This window comes from Octopus bimaculoides, chromosome 18 (genome assembly GCF_046866305.1).
Source record: "Octopus bimaculoides isolate indiv1 chromosome 18, ASM4686630v1, whole genome shotgun sequence".
NCBI lineage: Eukaryota > Metazoa > Mollusca > Cephalopoda > Octopoda > Octopodidae > Octopus > Octopus bimaculoides.
The window spans coordinates 49,269,567-49,289,069 of record NC_142945.1 but is presented as its reverse complement, the minus strand read 5'-3'; the positions used below and the strand labels follow the sequence as shown (position 1 = coordinate 49,289,069).

The window sequence follows — 19,503 nt, the reverse complement described above, 5'->3', positions numbered from 1 at the left end:
TGTGTGTGTGCATGCATGCATGTGTGTGTGTGTGTGTGCGTGTGTGTGCATGCCTGTGGTTATACATAAATATACAAAAGAAAATTCCTAGACAAACCATCTTTTTTATAAGCTATACAAACAGTGAGCATGTGTCTGTGTCTACAAGTAAATGTCTGTCTTTGAGAATTCTATAGCATCCGAAGTGAATTCGGCAGGCAGCATTAGAAAGTTACAGTACCGTGTAAATATGGAGATTATATTTAAGAAAAACTCACCCACCCTACAAACAATATTGCACGTTAAGTGAATGACTGTGTTTGTGTCATGTGACATGCAAATTAGTCATGTTATATGCAAAACAGAATAGCTGGTCTTAGTTTTATTTTCTAATGCTTTTTTTTTTGGCAACATTTTAACATCATCATCATCATCATCATCATCATCATCATCATCATCACCGTCATCATCGTCATCATCATCGTCATCAACATCATTTTAATGTCTACTTTTCCATGCTTGCATGAATTTATCACGGCAGATTTGTTTTCCAAGCAAACCAGCATTTTCTCATGACCTGACAAATCCCTCACAGTATATTGCAAACTGAATGACACAGGTTCCACGATAGTGACAAATCATATTCCAACTATCATGAGATGTCACAACAAGGTGACACAAACATACACACACTCACACACACGCACACAAACATACACACACACACACACACACACACACAAATACGCACATACACACACACTCACGCACGCACACACATATGTATAAAACATACATGTACATATATATGTAAGTAAAAATATACGTATATGTATATACATATATACGCTTATGTATATGTATATAACTACCCACAATATATGTCAGTAGTTTGCGATTTCAGGATCAGGACTAAATGGCTGCCCAGAAGACGACCAGTGTGGAAAAGAAGGGTCGGGAAGCTTAAGGATTCCCTGAATGGACAGAGATTTAGAGACATATTACTGGTGCGCTCCAGTGTATGTTTTGGCATGGTTTCTACAGCTGGGTGCCCTTCCTGATGCCAACCATTCTACAGAGTGTACTGGGTGCATTTCACATGGCACCAGCACTGGACACAGTCACAAACATTGGTTGATGCAATTTGTGAAGATAAACTATTTTGTGACATTCTCTGCAACTCTCACAGGTCCATAAACGGTGCTGCAAAAGAGAAATTCTTGCATTAAATAATAAAACCATCGAGATGGTTATTAACCCTTTGGCATTTAAACCAGCCATACCCAGCCCAAAATATTCAGCCTATTTTACGTTCAAACTGGTCAGATTTGAACTCTCACGGCTACCCTACAATGTTATTCTTAAAATAAACAATCACATCATTAAAATCTCAAAGCTTGTAAAGATAACGAACGATTAATTCTAAACATTTGACGTAATAATCTGAATGTTAAAGGGTTAAACAAATGTTTAAACAGTTGCATTGCATGGATTTGTCAACAAATTTGCAGACATTATTTTAGATCTCAAACAAAATGTGAACAGCATCACTGAGTTTCTTGAAACTGTCTGGTGGTGTGTCACATTTACACACTCACAGAAGAAAGGATTATTCTTTTATTCTTTTACTTGTTTCAGTTATTTGACTGTGGCCATGCTGGGGCATTGCCTTTAGTCAAATCAAATCGACCCCAGGACTTATTCTTTGTAAGCCTAGTACTTATTCTGTCGGTCTCTTTTGTCAAACCACTAAGTTACGGGGACCTAAACACACCAGCATCGGTTGTCAAGCAATGTTGGTAGGGGGGGGGGGACAAACACAGACACACAACATATACACATACATATATATGACGGGCATCTTTCAGTTTCCGTCTACGAAATCCACTCACAAGGCTTTGGTCGGCCCGAGACTATAGTAGAAGACACTTGCCCAAGGTGCCACAAAATGGGACTGAACCCAGAACCATATGGTTGGTAAGCAAGCTACTTACCACACAGCCACTCCTGCACCAAATATTTTCTTAGCAATATGGGTGCTTTGAATTTGTGTAAATAGCACAAAGTTGAGAGCCAAACAATTAATGTCTCACTTGGCTAAAGCAAAACTATTGACAGGCTGTGTTATTGGTAAAGATGTGTTTCACCCAAGAATTTTAATAATTGCTAAAGTAGTGACCCCGTTTCAATTTAAAGGGCAGTTGTTCACAGTCAGTATTTGTTTTGCTGTGTCCATCAACAAACACCCAAAAGGGACCAAATACTGAAGATGGTTTAATTGATGATCCCAACTGGATGGTCCCTACTTTTCTTGTGGTTATTAGCATGTTGTTGTGTATGCGATTCAGAACATAAAGAGACGCCTGTTTGTGTGAACACCACAAAGGTACACAGAGAACATTGTTTTATAAAGAAGCTTTGATATAATGTAAGTAGACATTCATTCACCAGAGCATTCATTCATTGGTTCTTTGTCTTGGACATTGCCAAGTACAGAGGTGTGTGTGTGTGTGTGTGTGTGTAAGCATTCTAGCATGTATAAACACACACACAATTATATATATATATATATACATATATATATATATATATATATATATATATATATATATACGTGCATGCATATCGTATATATTTATGAGTATATTTATATGTATGTATATATTTATATATGTACATACACACACACACATATAACTATGGATGAGCATATTTGTATGCATATATGTATATGTGTATGTGTGTGTGTGTATATATATATATATATATATATATATATATATATATATATATATATATATATATAATGCAAAGAATATGCATGCATGTATATACACATATATGTACATACTTACATGTACATGTGTATATAGATGCATATCAGGGTACAGGATGTTAGAACAATGAACTACAGACAACGAAACGAACACATAGGAAAACAGATAGTCACTTGGAATTATTCCTTCGTCAACTGCCTCTATCCTAACTAGACGTTTCGAAGATAATATATACATACATAGGCGCAGGAGTGGTTGTGTGGTAAGTAGCTTGCTTACCAACCACATGGTTCCGGGTTCAGTCCCACTGCATGACACTTTGGGCAAGTGTCTTCTACTAGAGCCTCAGGCCAACCAAAACCTTGTGAGTGGATTTCGTAGATGGAAACTGAAAGAAGCCCGTCGTATATATGTATATATGTATGTGTGTGTATATGTTTGTGTGTCTGTGTTTGTCCCTCCAACATCGCTTGACGACCGATGATGGTGTGTTTACATCCCCGTAACTTAACGGTTCGGCAAAAGAGATCGATAGAATAAGTTCTAGGCTTACAAAGAATAAGTCTTGGGGTCGATTTATTCGACTAAAGGCGGTGCTCCAGCATGGCCGCAGTCAAATGACTGAAACAAGTGAAGAGAGAGTATAACAAAGAATTTAGTAAAATATCTTCGTTATCATTAAGCTAGTAATTAGGAACATAAATGGTGACTAAGGTTTGCTGGAAGATTTTAATTCAAAACTTATGAAAACAAGACATTTGTACTACAGAACCAGAGGTGGTTTCAGCTGGGTTGGCAACGAAAGGGTTAACACAGATATCTATTACAAGTGAACTTCCAAATTATTTTCAAACTGTGACCGCATTCTGCAAACTGGTCAACTGTGACCAGCAGTGTTTAGTAGGTTGTTCTCAAAGCGGTGTTACAGGTATCTCCTCCAATCTGGAATTACAAACGTTGGCAGGTCAGCTTATTAGATGTATAGTAGCAATAGACTAAAATTACAGTTACAAAAGTCTCACAACTTCTGGAATGCACCTCGTAGACTGAGGAGGGGAACAAGTCACAAAGCAAGGGCAGTAGAAAGGCCAGAATGGATAGCTGAGAAGGAAGGACATGAAAGGGAGGGTAGAGTGGTCAATAGCCTTGGGTGTGTCCATTTGCTCAGATGACTAAGGAGGGTAATAGGGGAATAGGACAGAGAGTGTGGAGGTACAATGGCCCAGTGGTTAGGGCAGCGGACTTGCAGTTTCGATTCCCAGACCGGGCGTTGTGAGTGTTTATTGAGCGAAAACACCTAAAGCTCCACAAGGCTCCGGCAGGGGATGGTGGCGAACCCTGCTGTACTCTTTCACCACAACTTTCTCTCACTCTTACTTCCTGTTTCTGTTGTGCCTGTAATTCAAAGGGTCAGCCTTGTCACACTGTGTCACGCTGAATATCCCCGAGAACTACGTTAAGGGTACACGTGTCTGTGGAGTGCTCAGCCACTTGCACATTAATTTCACGAGCAGGCTGTTCCGTTGATCGGATCAACTGGAACCCACGTCGTCGTAAGCGACGGAGTGCCAACAAAGGACAGAGAGAAAGAGAGAGGGCGTAGAGAGAGAGGGGGGTAGAGAGAGAGAGAGGGGGTAGAGAGAGAGAGAGAGAGGGGGTAGAGAGAGAGAGAGGGGGTAGAGAGAGAGAGTAAAGATGACTGCAGGATCAGAATACATAGCAGGCTTACAACAGTTTTTGTCTGCCAAATTCAGTGAGAAAACACTGTTCAGACAAGTGCTGCAGTGGGAGAGACTTGCCCTCTGTGATACACTAGGGCTGAACTTAATACCACATGGTTGTGGAATGTACTTTTTAACTACACAGTCGTGAGAGAGAGAGGGAGAATGAGAGAGGATGAAAGTGAGAGGGTGAGGAGGAGAGGAGGAGAGAGAGAGAGAGAAAGGAAATGGGTGTAAGTAAGAATGCTGAAATGAAATAGGTTAAAACAATAAATCATATATGATAAAACACACAAATATATAATGGTAAAATAAAATAGTTTTATTCTTTCTAAAGCATACAAAATAAAACAAAAAAAAAAATATCCAGTAACATTTTTTGAAAACCTGATGGTAAGAGAGTAGTTTTCATGAGCAGGGAGAGAAGGAGGATTCAATGACATTCATGCATTTATGAAAGACAGCAGCATGACAAATAAACCTAATTAAAAAAAATAAAAAAAAATGAAAACCTCAAGTGGTTGCCAACAGCTGGTTGTTTGCCTGTGTGTGTATGTATATGCACATACATACATACATTTAAAAAATATACATTGTATATAAAAGTACTATATAGTATATTTGTACACAATACTATAAAGCATATTTTAAATACCATGTTAAGACATGAGACTATGCTGAGTACACATAACATATTGTTATAAATGAATACAGTATGAACATGGTTTTTTTTGTTTTTCCAGAATGACACAGCATTTCAAGATCACCTGTCTGTCTGTTAAACTGGCTTTCAAGTGTATAATATATATCATTTTACATTGGCTTTCCATGCTGGCATGGGTAGGACATCACTGTCGTCATCACTTGCAGAGATATACACATTTATAAATGCGTGTATGTATAAAATTAGCTTTCAAGTATTCCATATCTGCACTATATATATAAATTTAAGTTTCAAGTATTCAGTATAAATATAATATAGATAAAATTAACTTTCAAGTATCATATATATATATATATATATATATATATATATATATATATATATATATAAATATATATTATTATTATATGTATTTATTTTCTCCTAATTAATAAATAACTCAGACAAAATAAATTGGTTAATAGATACCAGGGTAGCAAAGATCACAAAATAACTGTGGTGTAACTCCTGTTTATGAGGTAGAAACTCCTTGATATTTTGGGTACTTGAGTATATATAAAAATTTAATGCAGTTAACATATGTGTTTTAGTCCATTCATTAAATTTTTATATATATATATATATGTATGTATGTATATATGTGTGTGTGTCAATAAAATTAGCTTTATATATATAAATTTAACTTTCATGTATTCAATATAAATATAAATTAACTCTCAAGTATTATATATGCGTGTATAAAATTAACTTTATATATATGTTATGTGTAGAATAGATTAACTGTCAACAAGTGCCAGGATAGATTTATAGATATGAACACTGGATTTTATAAGTCCAAAGGTTTGTTTGTAACCCACAGCTAATAATAATAATAACAATAATAATAAAAATAATCCTTTCTATTATAGGCACAAGGCCTGAAATTTGGAGATAGGGGGATAGTAAATTACATCTACCCCAATGCTCAACAGGTACTAATTTTATCTTTTATCAACCCTGAAAGGATGAAAGGCAAAGTGGATCTCGGTGGAATTTGAACTCAGAATGTAGCAACAGGTGGAATTTGAACTCAGAATGTAGCAACAGGTGAAATACTGCTAAGCATTTCGCCTGGCATGCTAATGGTTCTGCCAGCTTGATAAAAGCCATTAATAACCCCCCACCCCCAGAACACATGACAGTCTAACACAAGGTGCCACACTGAATAAATTATAATTTATTTCTAATTTCAAAAAACAACTCTTTTATGACCACGTGTCAGATGAAATATGCTGCTTCAATTAACCTGGACATCATTTGGAGGAATTAATGACTTTATTCATAATATGCATTTTGTTGATTATTTATATATAGAGAGAGAGAGAGAAAGAGAAAGAAAGAGGTGCAATGGCCCAGTAGTTAGGGCAGCGGACTCATGGTCATAGGATCGCGGTTTTGATTCCCAGACCAGGTGTTGCGAGTCTTTATTGGGCTTAAGCTCCACGAGGCTCCAGCAGGGGTCGGTGGCGAACCCTGCTGTACTCTTTCACCACAACTTTCTTCCTGTTTTTGTGTTGTACCTGTATTTCAAAAAAGGGCCAGCCTTGTCACACTCTGTGTCACGCTGAATCGCCCCGAGGACTACGTTAAGGGTACACGTGTCTGTGGAGTGCTCAGCCACTTGCATGTTAATTTCACAAGCAGACTGTTCCGTTGATCGGATCAACTGGAACCCTTATCGTCATAACCAATGGAGTAACATGACGAAGATATATATATATGTGGTTGTGTGTATAGCCTTAACTTAGTTCTTACATATAATTGTGGTGGAAGGCTTTTAATTCCAATGGGTTTTTGTTTTAGTTTATCATTACCAAAATGCTTCTAGAGAAGGCACCGAGCACTGCCTTCATTCATTATGAACACTTCAAGATTAAGAGTTTTGTCATGTAGGAGGAAAATAATTGGTTTCAGCAGGTTGAATCAGAAGTATTAAATATTAGGGATTTTAATAAATTCTCTTTTTCAATCTTAAATAATAAATAGAAAAAAAAGAGACAGAGATATATTGGGACTCCCTTAAAATAAAAAGAAACCATCTAACATGACCATAAGTGTAACTTGAAATCCTTTATTTAAATGTAAAAGTGACACAGGCATGGTCATGTGGTAAAGAAGCTGGTATTGAAACTACATGGTCTCAGGTTTGATCCCATCACACAGTACCTTGGACAAACATCTGGCATAGTTTCGGGTTGACCAAAGCCTTGTGAGTGAAATTCGGCAGAGAGTGTACAGAAGCCCATCAGAAAGTCGATTTCTGTTCTTAGGTGGTAGACATAACCTGGCCTGGCCCCACTTTAAAAGCACCACCTGGACCTTGGGTACTTTTAGCAGAGATTACTCTGTTGTAAGTATTTGGACCAGGCCTTTGGTCAGAGGAGAGAACTTCCTTCCTCCTATCATACAGGTTTGGAAAATAGTCTTGGACACGGCCGTAACTCCTTTGGGTCGATTAATAAGAATGAAAAAAATTTTAACCCTTTAGCATTCAGATTATTCTGTGAAATCTAAAGCTTATTTAATCACATTATTTTGTATTAATCACACATTATCCTGAAGCTTCAAAATTTCAATGAAGTGATTGTTTCTTTTTAGAATAACATTTCAGGATAAGTCTAAGAGGCCAGATCTGAACAGTTTGCACATAAAACAGGTAGAATATTTAGGCCGGATATGGCTAGTTCAAATGCTAAAAGACTGAAGTTCTCATTAGCTTAGCCTACATATCTATTTTAATAACGGTTTCACAACTCCACACGACTTAGAGTTTCATGGGAGCATTGGACACATCCATCTTTTCAGTCTAGAAGCTCCGACCAAGTCTTGAGAGCTGCTTTCTTTCATTTGTTCACTCACTAGTATACACATCATCATCGTTTAGCGTCCGCTTTCCATGCTAGCATGGGTTGGACAATTCGACTGAGGACTGGTGAACCAGATGGCTACACCAGGCTCCAATCTGATTTGGCAGAGTTTCTACAGCTGGATGCCCTTCCTAACACCAACCACTCAGAGAGTGTAGTGGGTGCTTTTACGTGCCACCAGCATGAAGGCCAGTCAGGTGGTACTGGCAATGGCCACACTCAAAATGGTGTATTTCAATTGCCACCTGCACAGGAGCCAGTCCAGCGGCACTGGCAACGATCTCACTCAAATATATATATATATATATATATATATATATATCACATATAGTCAATATGAAGTTAGTGAATAATTGCTAAATGATCGGTTTGCCAATACAGAAGTCAAATTCACTCCCTGCCTATAGCTGGCAAAGAGAGAGGGGGTACAATTCCCTCTGTATCCTACTATTGGTAAAGAATATGAATGAAAATTACCCAAAGGAACCCATTCGCTTGAAACAGCAGTCAAATCTCTCCACACCATTTTAAAAATCATAAAAGGATGTGGTCTTGTAGAACTTTAAAATAGATGGTATGATCATGGCTTGAATGCTTATGATCATCTCTGCTTGATCACAGTTGACCTGGGGCTAAACAACATGAACATGGATTACAAAGGATGTTCCAATCACCCAATGGTGTTAGGAGACCAAACTACCAAATACACAATGCTAAATATCATTCACCAGACTGTAGTACCACATCAGGTTTTAATCGGTCCTACCTTCAAACCACATATTCAAAGCAGAGACTCCTTTCCGTTGCTACTCTCAGTTTTCTGTTTCTGTGGAAACAAAGCTTGGAGTAGCTCTGACAGAATGAATTCTATGTATTTAGGACTTCCTGTTGTTCCTAAATAAAACACACATACACACAAACATTTATTACCATCATTATTTAACATCGTCTTCCATGCTAGCAATAAGTTAGATGGCTCAACAGTATCTGATCAGCCGAAGGACTGCATCAAGCTACAATGTCTGCTTAGATACCTTAACGCCATTCACTCTACAGAAGTGTACTGGGTACCTTTGTGTGTGTGTGGGGCACTAGCATTTATGAAAATATTATGTAACTTGCAAGGCAGAAAAAACTTTAAAAAAGCCCTATGATCAGTAAATTTACTGATCATAGGGCTTTTTTTAAAGTAGCAGAGAAAGTAGTGGTTTTTGCATCCACCAGGTTTTGAGAAGTGAACATGTGACAGAACAGGTGTCTTGCTGTAGACTACAGTGTAGGGAGTATACATGGATGGAAGTTACATATTACACATGCACACGCATCTTAACCCTTGCTTTAGAATGGATACACCACATCTCTGCATGTCATAAAAAGCAATAAAATAGGAAAGGCATTTGGCTGTTAAACAGTGCCTCAAGAAACAAAAAAATCTATCCAACCCAAGCTAGCATGGACACGCAGGTGTAAATCTGCTGAGATTTTTATAGAGTTTTAACCATGAATTAGTTATTAAAGTTTCAAAGTTCAAACTCTGCCTAGGGAAATATGTCAAGTGTGTGTGTGTGGGGGGGGGTGTATAGACTCAGGGCAAATGAAAAAGGATCAGAAATAAACTGAAAAATGAGTCGACAGTAACAAAACTACTCTCAAGGATTTGAAAAAAAAAAAAACATGTCTGAAAGAGGAAGGTTCTAAGTAGAAAAAAAAATAATAAATCAACAACAAATTTTTTTTTTTTTTCTCCAATTTTAGTGAAAGAATATTTATTCTTAAAAAAAAAACAAAAAAAAACAGAAAACATGAAAAGAAGATAGCAAAACTCTGAGATTCAGCATTAGAGTAAAAGCAATAAATATTCTCTCATCTGAGAAATATTTTTATTGGGGGGGGGGAGAATTTATAAATACCAGCAGGTTTTCAGTTTAAAACTTTTTGTAAGCTTCGTTATAAAATGAATGGATGGATGGATGAGAAAAGAACAGGAGGGAAGAAGATTGAGCAATGAATGAACACTTGCAGTCGTTCAGATTAAACGAAGGTAACCAGAAAAACTGCAACGAATATATAGATATATTTTTTTTGTTTTCTTTCAAGATATAAATGTATTATATACTATATGTATATATATATATATATATATATACATACAGATATAAAGGGAAAGAAATAAAGGAGGTGGTATATAGATATGTACTAGCATCCTTCAGAAACAATACATTTGCATTTTATTCAACTTGCTTATTTTTCTTTTGTTTTGGGCAAAGAAAAAAAAAAAAAAAAAAACATAAAATTTAGCTGTCATGTGTATTATGGTTCAATAGCTGGAAAAAGAGGGGGGGGGGTAAACAGAATCCACTATAAAAGAATTAAACATGAACAATGTGATAGAGTAAAAAAAAAATAAGTGGGAGGGAAATTTTTTAGGTCTCAAATATGAAGGTTTTAAAATTATTTCACTCAATTTACTGAGAGATAAAATGAAAGCTTAATGTGAAAGCAATCAGTTGAAATTGATCCTACAATTCCTAGTTTGCAACAGCAGACGATAAAGTCATGACAACTTAGCCCTTAATTAAATTCGTGGTTAGCAAAAGAGTACAAAGTACAACGAGTGAAAGGAAAATGAGAACAGAGGGAGAAAAAGCAACGTAAATCGTAAGCTTTTCAGTTATGTTCCTCCTCATATTTCACATACTATAGCTCATTCTTGCAAACGTATTTAAATAGATACCAGTAATACACTGTCGTTAAGTCGGCTAATTTATATTTTCTTTCCCACCTGCTTTATGAATAGACATTTAGTAACTTAAGTGCAACAATTCAATCGACAGGCTGACAGCATGTTGTTAGACATGACACGAATTAATCAGGTACAGGGTCACTTATATTTTGATAGGACAGCTAAATATAGAGGGTTGTGTTTTAATTACTAAATAGTTGTTTTAATTAGCAGCATTTAATTTGAGAAATAACAACAAAGAAGTAGATAAACTATCGAGATTACCAATTTAACGGCTATGTTTGTAGTAAACTGGTTATGACGGGGAAAATAAGACATGATCCATCTTCACCAAGAAGTTTTTCTATATAAAGAGCCAACAAGGGAATGCGGCAAATACAAGGTAAACTCCCTAAAAAAAAAAAGAGGGAGGGGGATAAAATATATCCTACATACATTATGCGTGTAAAAAAAAAGAAAAAAAAAGGGGCAAGTTAAAGATTGAGCGCCTGTGTCTAGTTATTTAACCAGAACAGATTGAGGATGAGGGGGGGGGGACTAAACAACCACCGCCTACAATGACGATGAAAATTATAAAAACTAAACTTGGGAAACTTTAAAAAGGACACCGGTTCCACTGAGCAAGTATTTAGATTTGTTGGGAGAGGGGTTTCCCTGTAGTGAAAATATCACAGTCAAAGACAGGAGAATAATAAACAGGGTTTTTTCTATTACGGTAGGGATGTCAAGTTTTGACGGGGGAGGAGGATGGGGGTTGCATCATGTCTTTAGAAAAAGACTTTTGTCTCACAACGGCTCACTCAAATCAGTGAGCCTCAAACAAACATTTACAGTGCAGTCCACCTGTTCATTAGGTGTACCTTGTAAGGGTGCAGAGTTAGAAGACAAGGCTGTGTATGTCATCAGTGATGTCTCAAAGATTTGATGGATTTGCATTGACATTCATAAGCATTAAACCATGCAGAGATCAAAGCGCCATACCAAAGGAACCAATAACAATTGTTTGAGCTGTGTATGAATAAATTCCTCCAGATCTGCTTTCTTTTATTCTAATGACGATTAGTCCCTTAATATTAACAGTAGCTGGACTTCATTGGAACATCAAAACAAAACAAAAATATCCAGAATCTATTACATATTAAATTATTTGAGGAACTGCGTTTTCAAGCATAAACCTCTGCTACTGGCTCAACCTGAAATATTGGTTTCTAAACACAAGCACACGGCCTCACATTTGAGGGGGTAAGATAAAAAAAATTGCCTTAAATACTTCACTGGTACTATATATTATCCATCCCCCAGAAAGGGTTGGCTTCTTTTTTTCTAATCAATACGTCTGTTAAATATAGACTGTCATAGTTACATTTATTTTATATTTGTTTGTAGTTCAGATCATAGATACAAACATGTTGCTGTTTGGCTAGGAAGAGAGTCCAATGAAATTAGATCCAAAACATTTTAGGAATCCGTTGAAACAGTAGCGACGAAGTTATATCTGGATTTGCAGACTTCTTAATAAAAATAGAGGAAATTAAAAGGCTTTGTTGGTTCTTGTAGAATTGAGCATTCCCTAACATCTGTAATACAAGTGTCTTTATTAAACAATGGGGAAGAGAAGATGAGAAAGGAAAAGAACGCAAACAGGAATACTATTTATTTATTTCTTCCTTCCTCAGTAACGAGATTAAAGATTTATTAGAAGCTATGAGTGATATTATGTCTGTCTGAATGGTATTAACGACGACAGCTTTAACTAAGAATCTAAAAGTTGGTTGCTTGATGGTAGACTGGACATGCTGAGAGCTAAGAGTGATTGACCCAGAACTACAGTTACCAGACGTAGCAAGGACAGCGTATAGTGCATAAATATCTATTTCCAATGAACAGACATTGAGTAATAAATATTTGGCATGCCAGCTTCGCTTTAAATTTAGCTTCCTATTTTAATTAACAAACTAATCAAATACTTTCAGAAAACAAAATTACGCTAACCTCCGGGCACTTTTATCTCTTATCACCCCACGTTTAAAATTGTGTTTTTGTAATCCATCAAGAACACGCCAAGAAGTGGAGTTAGTAAAGATACTCACTCAAATGATTACTTTGACACCTAATAATATTTTTTTCTTTTTACATTCTAACATCTTTCTCGTAACGCCAACCTACAATAACCCATTATAGCCTCTAGGAGCTATCATTCGACACTCCCGCAATTCCTTGTTAAGTATCTTACCGACAGCTCTTGAATATCGTCCTTCAATAGGAAAAAAAACACACACACACACACACACACACCTTAGTTTTCATACTGTTGTGAGTAGTGCTCAGTAATAAGCCTCAACAATAATAAAACTTAATCTTGAAGGGTAACAGAGAAGAACCAGTGATGGTTGCTATGTAGTGCCGATGTAGGTGAGAACATTACATCACATAAACGAGAAGTCATAAGAAAATGCATCGTTGCCGAGTTTATACATTATTTATATGGCAAAAGATTTGGGTCAGCATTATTACACATCTATATAGAATATTACCAAACAATAATTCCTAACTTTGTCGACGAAGGAAAAGTTTGTTTAATCGATATCAAGTAGAACCCGGTATTTTGACTAATACTAATTCTATCGACCTTCCACTAGGTCTCCAGTATAAGTAATGAATAATTAAATAAATACATCACTTTGAGACAGATTGGTAGCACTGCTCTTTTAGCATAATTACAACACAGCTTAGAGGGAATCTAGTTCCACCTCATGTAGAAATATTTCGGAATGGTAACGGCAAAGATGAGGGACCCAGAGCACAGGACCCACAAAATACATCAAACAACACTGGTAGTCTTGGAGGACAAACACACACGGATATTTTATATGTATAGATTGTGCGTGTATATATCATATATATATATATACACACATACATACATATTAATATATACATACATACTATATGCACATGGATATTTTACATGTATAGATTGCATATATGTGTATATATATTATACACAGACACGCATATATATATATATATATATATATATATACACATACATACTATATGCACATGAATATTTTACATGTATAGATTGTATATATATTATACACACACATATATATATATACACAGATTGTATATATACGTGTATGTGGATATATATTATGCACACACAAGTTTATATATATATATATATATACACACATGGATATTTTACATGGATAGAGTGTATATATACACACACAATTATTACATATATATATATATATATAACACGTATATTCCATATAATATATATATATACACACACACACACACACATACATACAGGGAAAGAAAGGTAAAGGAAAAATCTAAAAGTCCGATAACTCCCGTGTAGGACAAAAAGCCACACCCTGGTTTAGAATAAATTATTATCGATAGGGAAGGATGAAAGACATGGAATTGTTTTTATTAATTTCATATATTTATTTTAAAGGGGGGAGGCATATTTTGGTGGGGAGCATAAAGTTTATTGCTTTCTCAAGGACGAGCGACGTACATTAAGAGTTTCAACAGGCAATTTTGAAACTGGGTCGCGGATGCGATTCACCGAGAATTTTGTTGCTAACACGACAACCTCCACTACCCATGAAATCTATTTAATTATTATTATTAGGCTATGCTCAAGGCCAGACAGTTATGGGTGAATGGTATGTATATGTATACATATATATATATATATAAATATATAGTTTTAGGGAAAAGAACCAAGGTTCATGAACTCATCGATGAAAATCCTGTCACATATAGGAAAATTAAAAAGCTCTGTAAAGCTCAATTTAATTTTAATTTTTTATAAATTGATTTTAATTGGGCTTTTACCTGTAATTTTGGATTTTGTCCCTAATATTATTATTGTTATATATATATATATATATATATATATATGGTTGCATGTTTGATCGTCCGTGAAGTAGCTTTAACAGGGATTAGAGAGAAAGTTGTGAACTTGGCTCCCCGTAAACTTTAATAAGAACCACTTAGGACACATTTACCCAAGAAATGTCTTGATTTAAAAGGGAAGAAAGGGGTTGCTTTTTTTCTTAAATGGAAGTATGTAAGGGGGTATTTTACAGTTAAGCAAATGGACAACAAAAAAAATAATAGTGATTCAATTCAACAAATTAATTTTCAACAATACACAGGTATAAGGAGTTGAAAAAAAATCGAATGTAACAACTTTAAGGATTATCCATGCGATAATCTTTACCAAAAATCCAAAGAAAAAACAATGGAGAAAATCTTGAAACAAAAAAAAAAAAAAAAAAAAAGAGAACAAAACAAAACGCAAGGAAATATTGCAATAATTAAAAGGCAAATTAGTTGTTTCGTCATTTAAATAACTAGAACATATTACCCGAGAATGAACAATGGGTGGGTGCATGTACTTGTATGGAAGGGAAGGGTTGTATGCACATTTATGTGAAAGCATCTATATGTGAGTAATTAAGGTGGTTTTATTTACCTGCAGCTATTTAGGTTTTTTGTAACTATAAAGGTTTTTCAATTATATGTATGTATTGTCTTGAATGTGTCTTAATGAGTGGGTGGCTGTCTTTAGCTTTTTATATTTTTTCATCATCCGTGTTTGTATTTATGTGCAAGCATGTACACACACACACATATATATATATATATATATATATATATATATAATGTGCGTGTGTGTAATGTCTATGTATCTAGGTGAGTTTTATAGGTTACGTTCTACTGTCACCATGTAGGTGTAGGGAGAAGCAAGCATACATATGCGCACATAACCTGTGGATGTGTGTTGGTCTTATGTATTGAAAACACAAATCTGTCAAGTTTGTAATAAAGAACAAACTCGAAAGTCAAATACATCAAGTTGGTTGTGTTGTTTGTTAAATTTTCTTGTGATGAAAAAAAAAGTGAGTGCAGGTTTTTCAGTATGATTTGGTCGTAGTTGCTGTTACTAGCTGTGTGGAGGTGGTATTGATTTGGGATGAGTGTTTTTGTGTAGTATATACATACATATATATATATATATCCATACATATATATATATATATATATATACTTCATGTGTATATATATATATATATCTCCATGTATATATAATTCATGTGTACATATATTTCCATGTATATATAATTCATGTGTACATATATATCCATGTATATATAATTCATGTGTACATATATATCCATGTATATATAATTCATGTGTACATATATATCCATGTATATATAATTCATGTGTACATATATCCATGTATATATAATTCATGTGTACATATATTCATGTATATATACTTCATGTGTACATATATTCATGTATATATACTTCATGTGTGTGTATATATATATATATATATATATATACACACATATAAAGCCGATAGTTTTGGGGGGTTGAAATAAATTATAGAATGAAGTTAATACAACACCCATTCGTAGAATCATCATCTCCATCAACACCACTACTGTTATTATTACTATTATTATTTTTTTAAACATTATCCATAATTGTTACAGTTTACAAAAGAGCATGCAGGCTCATTAAAACTGAGATAGTATTTTGTTAGCCTGACTGGAACCGACTTCATTCTCATACCTATGGGAGAGATATTTCGCCGTTTCTGTAAAATCCTGCAACAGGTTAAATAATCCACGGAGGTGAAACTTAAACGAATTGGCCACATTTCTTGGTAACTCTTCGCTGCCACTGCTATTCGAACCCACAGACGCGCAATCGTCTTCGTCGGAGATATCCATTGTCGATGTGGAGTCCACTTCTTGGTCTTGATCGCGGTCTTGCTCCGTCGGAGACTCCAGACAGTCATCTTCCAGGTTCCCACAGGTCACTTCTTGTTTGATGGCCTTCAACATGCTGTAGAAGTTGTACAAGTTCTTCGCATCGGAACCGGTGCCCATCAGGGTGCTCTGCTCCGCAGAATACCGGCGCTGGTTGTGCGGTTTCAATTTCAGGTTAACGCTCAGAGCTGGGATGCTGGAGATCGAAGCTGAAGGAGACGGCGGGGCGCTGTAAGAATGATACGGGTCAGAGTTCGAGTTAATGATGGGGTTCGATTCCTGCAAAACCTCCATGTCTCTGAGCCGGCTCGGTATCATGACTGTTGAGTCCATGTGGTTGACGGCTGTAACGAAGTTGCTGAGGGCGGACACGATCGACTGGTGGGTCACCCGTTCTTCGGAAATACTCATGTGACGGACGGAAGGATTCATTATGAAAGCAAGAAATAATATGTATATATAATAAATATTTCAATGGAGAAGAGAAGATAGCTGGATTTAGAATATATCAATATTGAAAATCGCAACAGAGATGGTAATGAATTTGAATGATATCCTTGGTAACTGCGCTTGATTGTGTTTGATTGCTCGTCTGTGATGTGTTTTTTGTTTTTCTTTAAACTGACGGAAGAAATCCGACAGTGTTTCTTAATGAATATTTCATGGTATTTGACCCAGAGGTATATATGGTGATTATAATGAGAGAAAAGGCGAAGACAAAGTGCAGTGAGGGAGGAAGAAAGAGTGAGAGAGGGAAAGCGGAGACAGTAATGTATTATAGAGAGAGGGAAAACAGAGGCAATAATGTATTATAGAGAGAGAAAAGGGAGGAGCGAGAGAGAGAGAGAGAGAAATATCAGCCAACCGTTTCTCTATTCTCATCTCTGATTGGTGAAGAGACTATCACGCGGTCTACACGCTACCATTGACGAAGAATTTCACTCGCACTCCCCTTTCCCTCTTCCTCTCACTTTCTCTCTCTGTATCTTTCACTAATAAAAATAATTCTGAAGCTTCTCTATCTCTCTCTTACTCTCTTTCGCTCTCTTAGTCCTTTATCTCCACCTCCCTCTATTTCTCTACTTTTCCTCCTTTCACTATCCCCTTTTACGCTTCCTTCACCATACTTTTAATGTTTCTCTCTCTCTCTATAAGTTATTTACTTTCTCCACATCTATTTCTTCCCCTCTTACTCTACTCTTACCCTCTTTTTTTTTACTAACTTCAGTAAAGTACTTTTACTCTTTCTCTCTCTCTCTTTCTCATTCCCCCTCTCTCACTCGCTTTTCTCCTCTTATTATTTCTCTCTTCCTTTCTCTCCCTCCTCTGTCTGTCTCTCTTTTCTCTATCTCTTAGTCTTCCCCTCTCTTTCTCTTTACCAACTACAGTATAAATAATTTAATCTTTCTTTATCTATCTCTCTATCAATTTTCTTATATATTCTCTTTTTCCCCACCTCACCCAGCATAGACTAATGATTCAGTTAACTTTCTCACCACCGCACCTTGTCATCCTGCACACGAACACTCCAATAAAACAAAACCGTGTGTGAGCTATTATTTTTTTAGAAACTAAATTAATTACTCTGAGAAATTACAGCATGTCAGCTTTCATCACTTGTCCTACGTCTTTCCGCTTAAGGATTGTTCTATTACCTCAGCGAATGGCGTCAAATTAATAGCTTCGAGCTGAAACAGTCCAAATTTAAACTTATATATATGTGTATATATATATATATATATATATATATATATATATATATATATATATGCGAGCAGTGCTTGCTATCAAATGGGCGGGAAATGCGCAGTTTTGGCATTTGAAGTGTCACTTTAATTTGGTTAGAATGGTAAACAAAATAGTTTCGTTGTGGATATTTTCGTTCTGAATTAAGTAGTTTCTAGTACATACATACATTGCATGCATACATACATACATACATACATATTAATGTTTGTTTTTATATCATGTTATTTAAAACAGCTTGACATTAAACTCAATAGTTTTTAGAATTTATTAACTTTTATAATACAAAAAAAAAAAATTTAGAAGGTTGACTGTAACTTCGAAGTTTCGGCTAGCTTATTTTCATCAGGCTGATGAAAGCGAGTAAGTCGAAACATCGAAGTCACTATCAATTTGGCCACTCCCCGCGGTAACGCAGAACCCGGTTGATCATACCATTCGTTTTGGGGTGTCCGGCCCGTCCCCACCTCCAAATCCATTTTCGGCTACTTAATCCTCTCTTTTTTTTTTTTTCTTTTTCTGTTTCTTTGTTTCCTGATAATTAAATTGTGATAAATAAAGAATTTGATCTTTTTCTAGTAAAAGTTTTGTGGATTTGGTAGACTGAAACGTGTGGTTTCCCACAAATATATATGCTTGAAGAGAGATTTTCTTTAACTTAAAGTTATTTATTAAATAAAAACAATTATTCATCTCGGTATTTGGGCAAATGGAAAATTCAAAATATTTTCGTTCCTTTTTTTATTCTACTTTCCCTTTCTTTTCTTTTCTTCCCCCTTTTCCAACCCGTTTTTCCAAATGTCCTGAAGAAAGAGTCACAACCCTAAAATATAGAAATATAAGATAAAAATACAACTTTTTGTTTTTCTTTTCTGTTTCTAGTTTACTTTATACGTTCTTGAATTGTTCCAATCTTACAAAACAAATCACTTTTAATAATATTGTTGATTAATATGCAGGAAACAATAAAATATTTACAAATAATGGGACTCAATATATTTTATAGAGTGAAATCTATTGATGATGTCGATTTGAGCTGGACATTGAGTTTTGCTTGTAACAGCTTGCTCAGCTAGAGAAGTCTTAACACACTAACACACATAGTTTCTTGTATATATATATATATATATATATATCTTAGTATCTCATTCTGC

At 35.5% G+C, this 19,503-nt stretch overlaps 1 protein-coding gene across 1 annotated transcript; it reads right to left on the bottom strand.

Annotated features, from left to right (window-relative positions):
- Nucleotides 1-4,778: 4,778 nt before the first annotated feature.
- On the bottom strand, nucleotides 4,779-17,342 carry LOC106877859 (mid1-interacting protein 1A). Its single transcript, XM_014926896.3, has one exon. The coding sequence runs from the start codon at nucleotides 17,033-17,035 to the stop codon at nucleotides 16,349-16,351; it is 687 nt and encodes a 228-aa protein (XP_014782382.1). The 5' UTR covers nucleotides 17,036-17,342; the 3' UTR covers nucleotides 4,779-16,348.
- Between the last annotated feature and the right edge of the window lie 2,161 nt (nucleotides 17,343-19,503).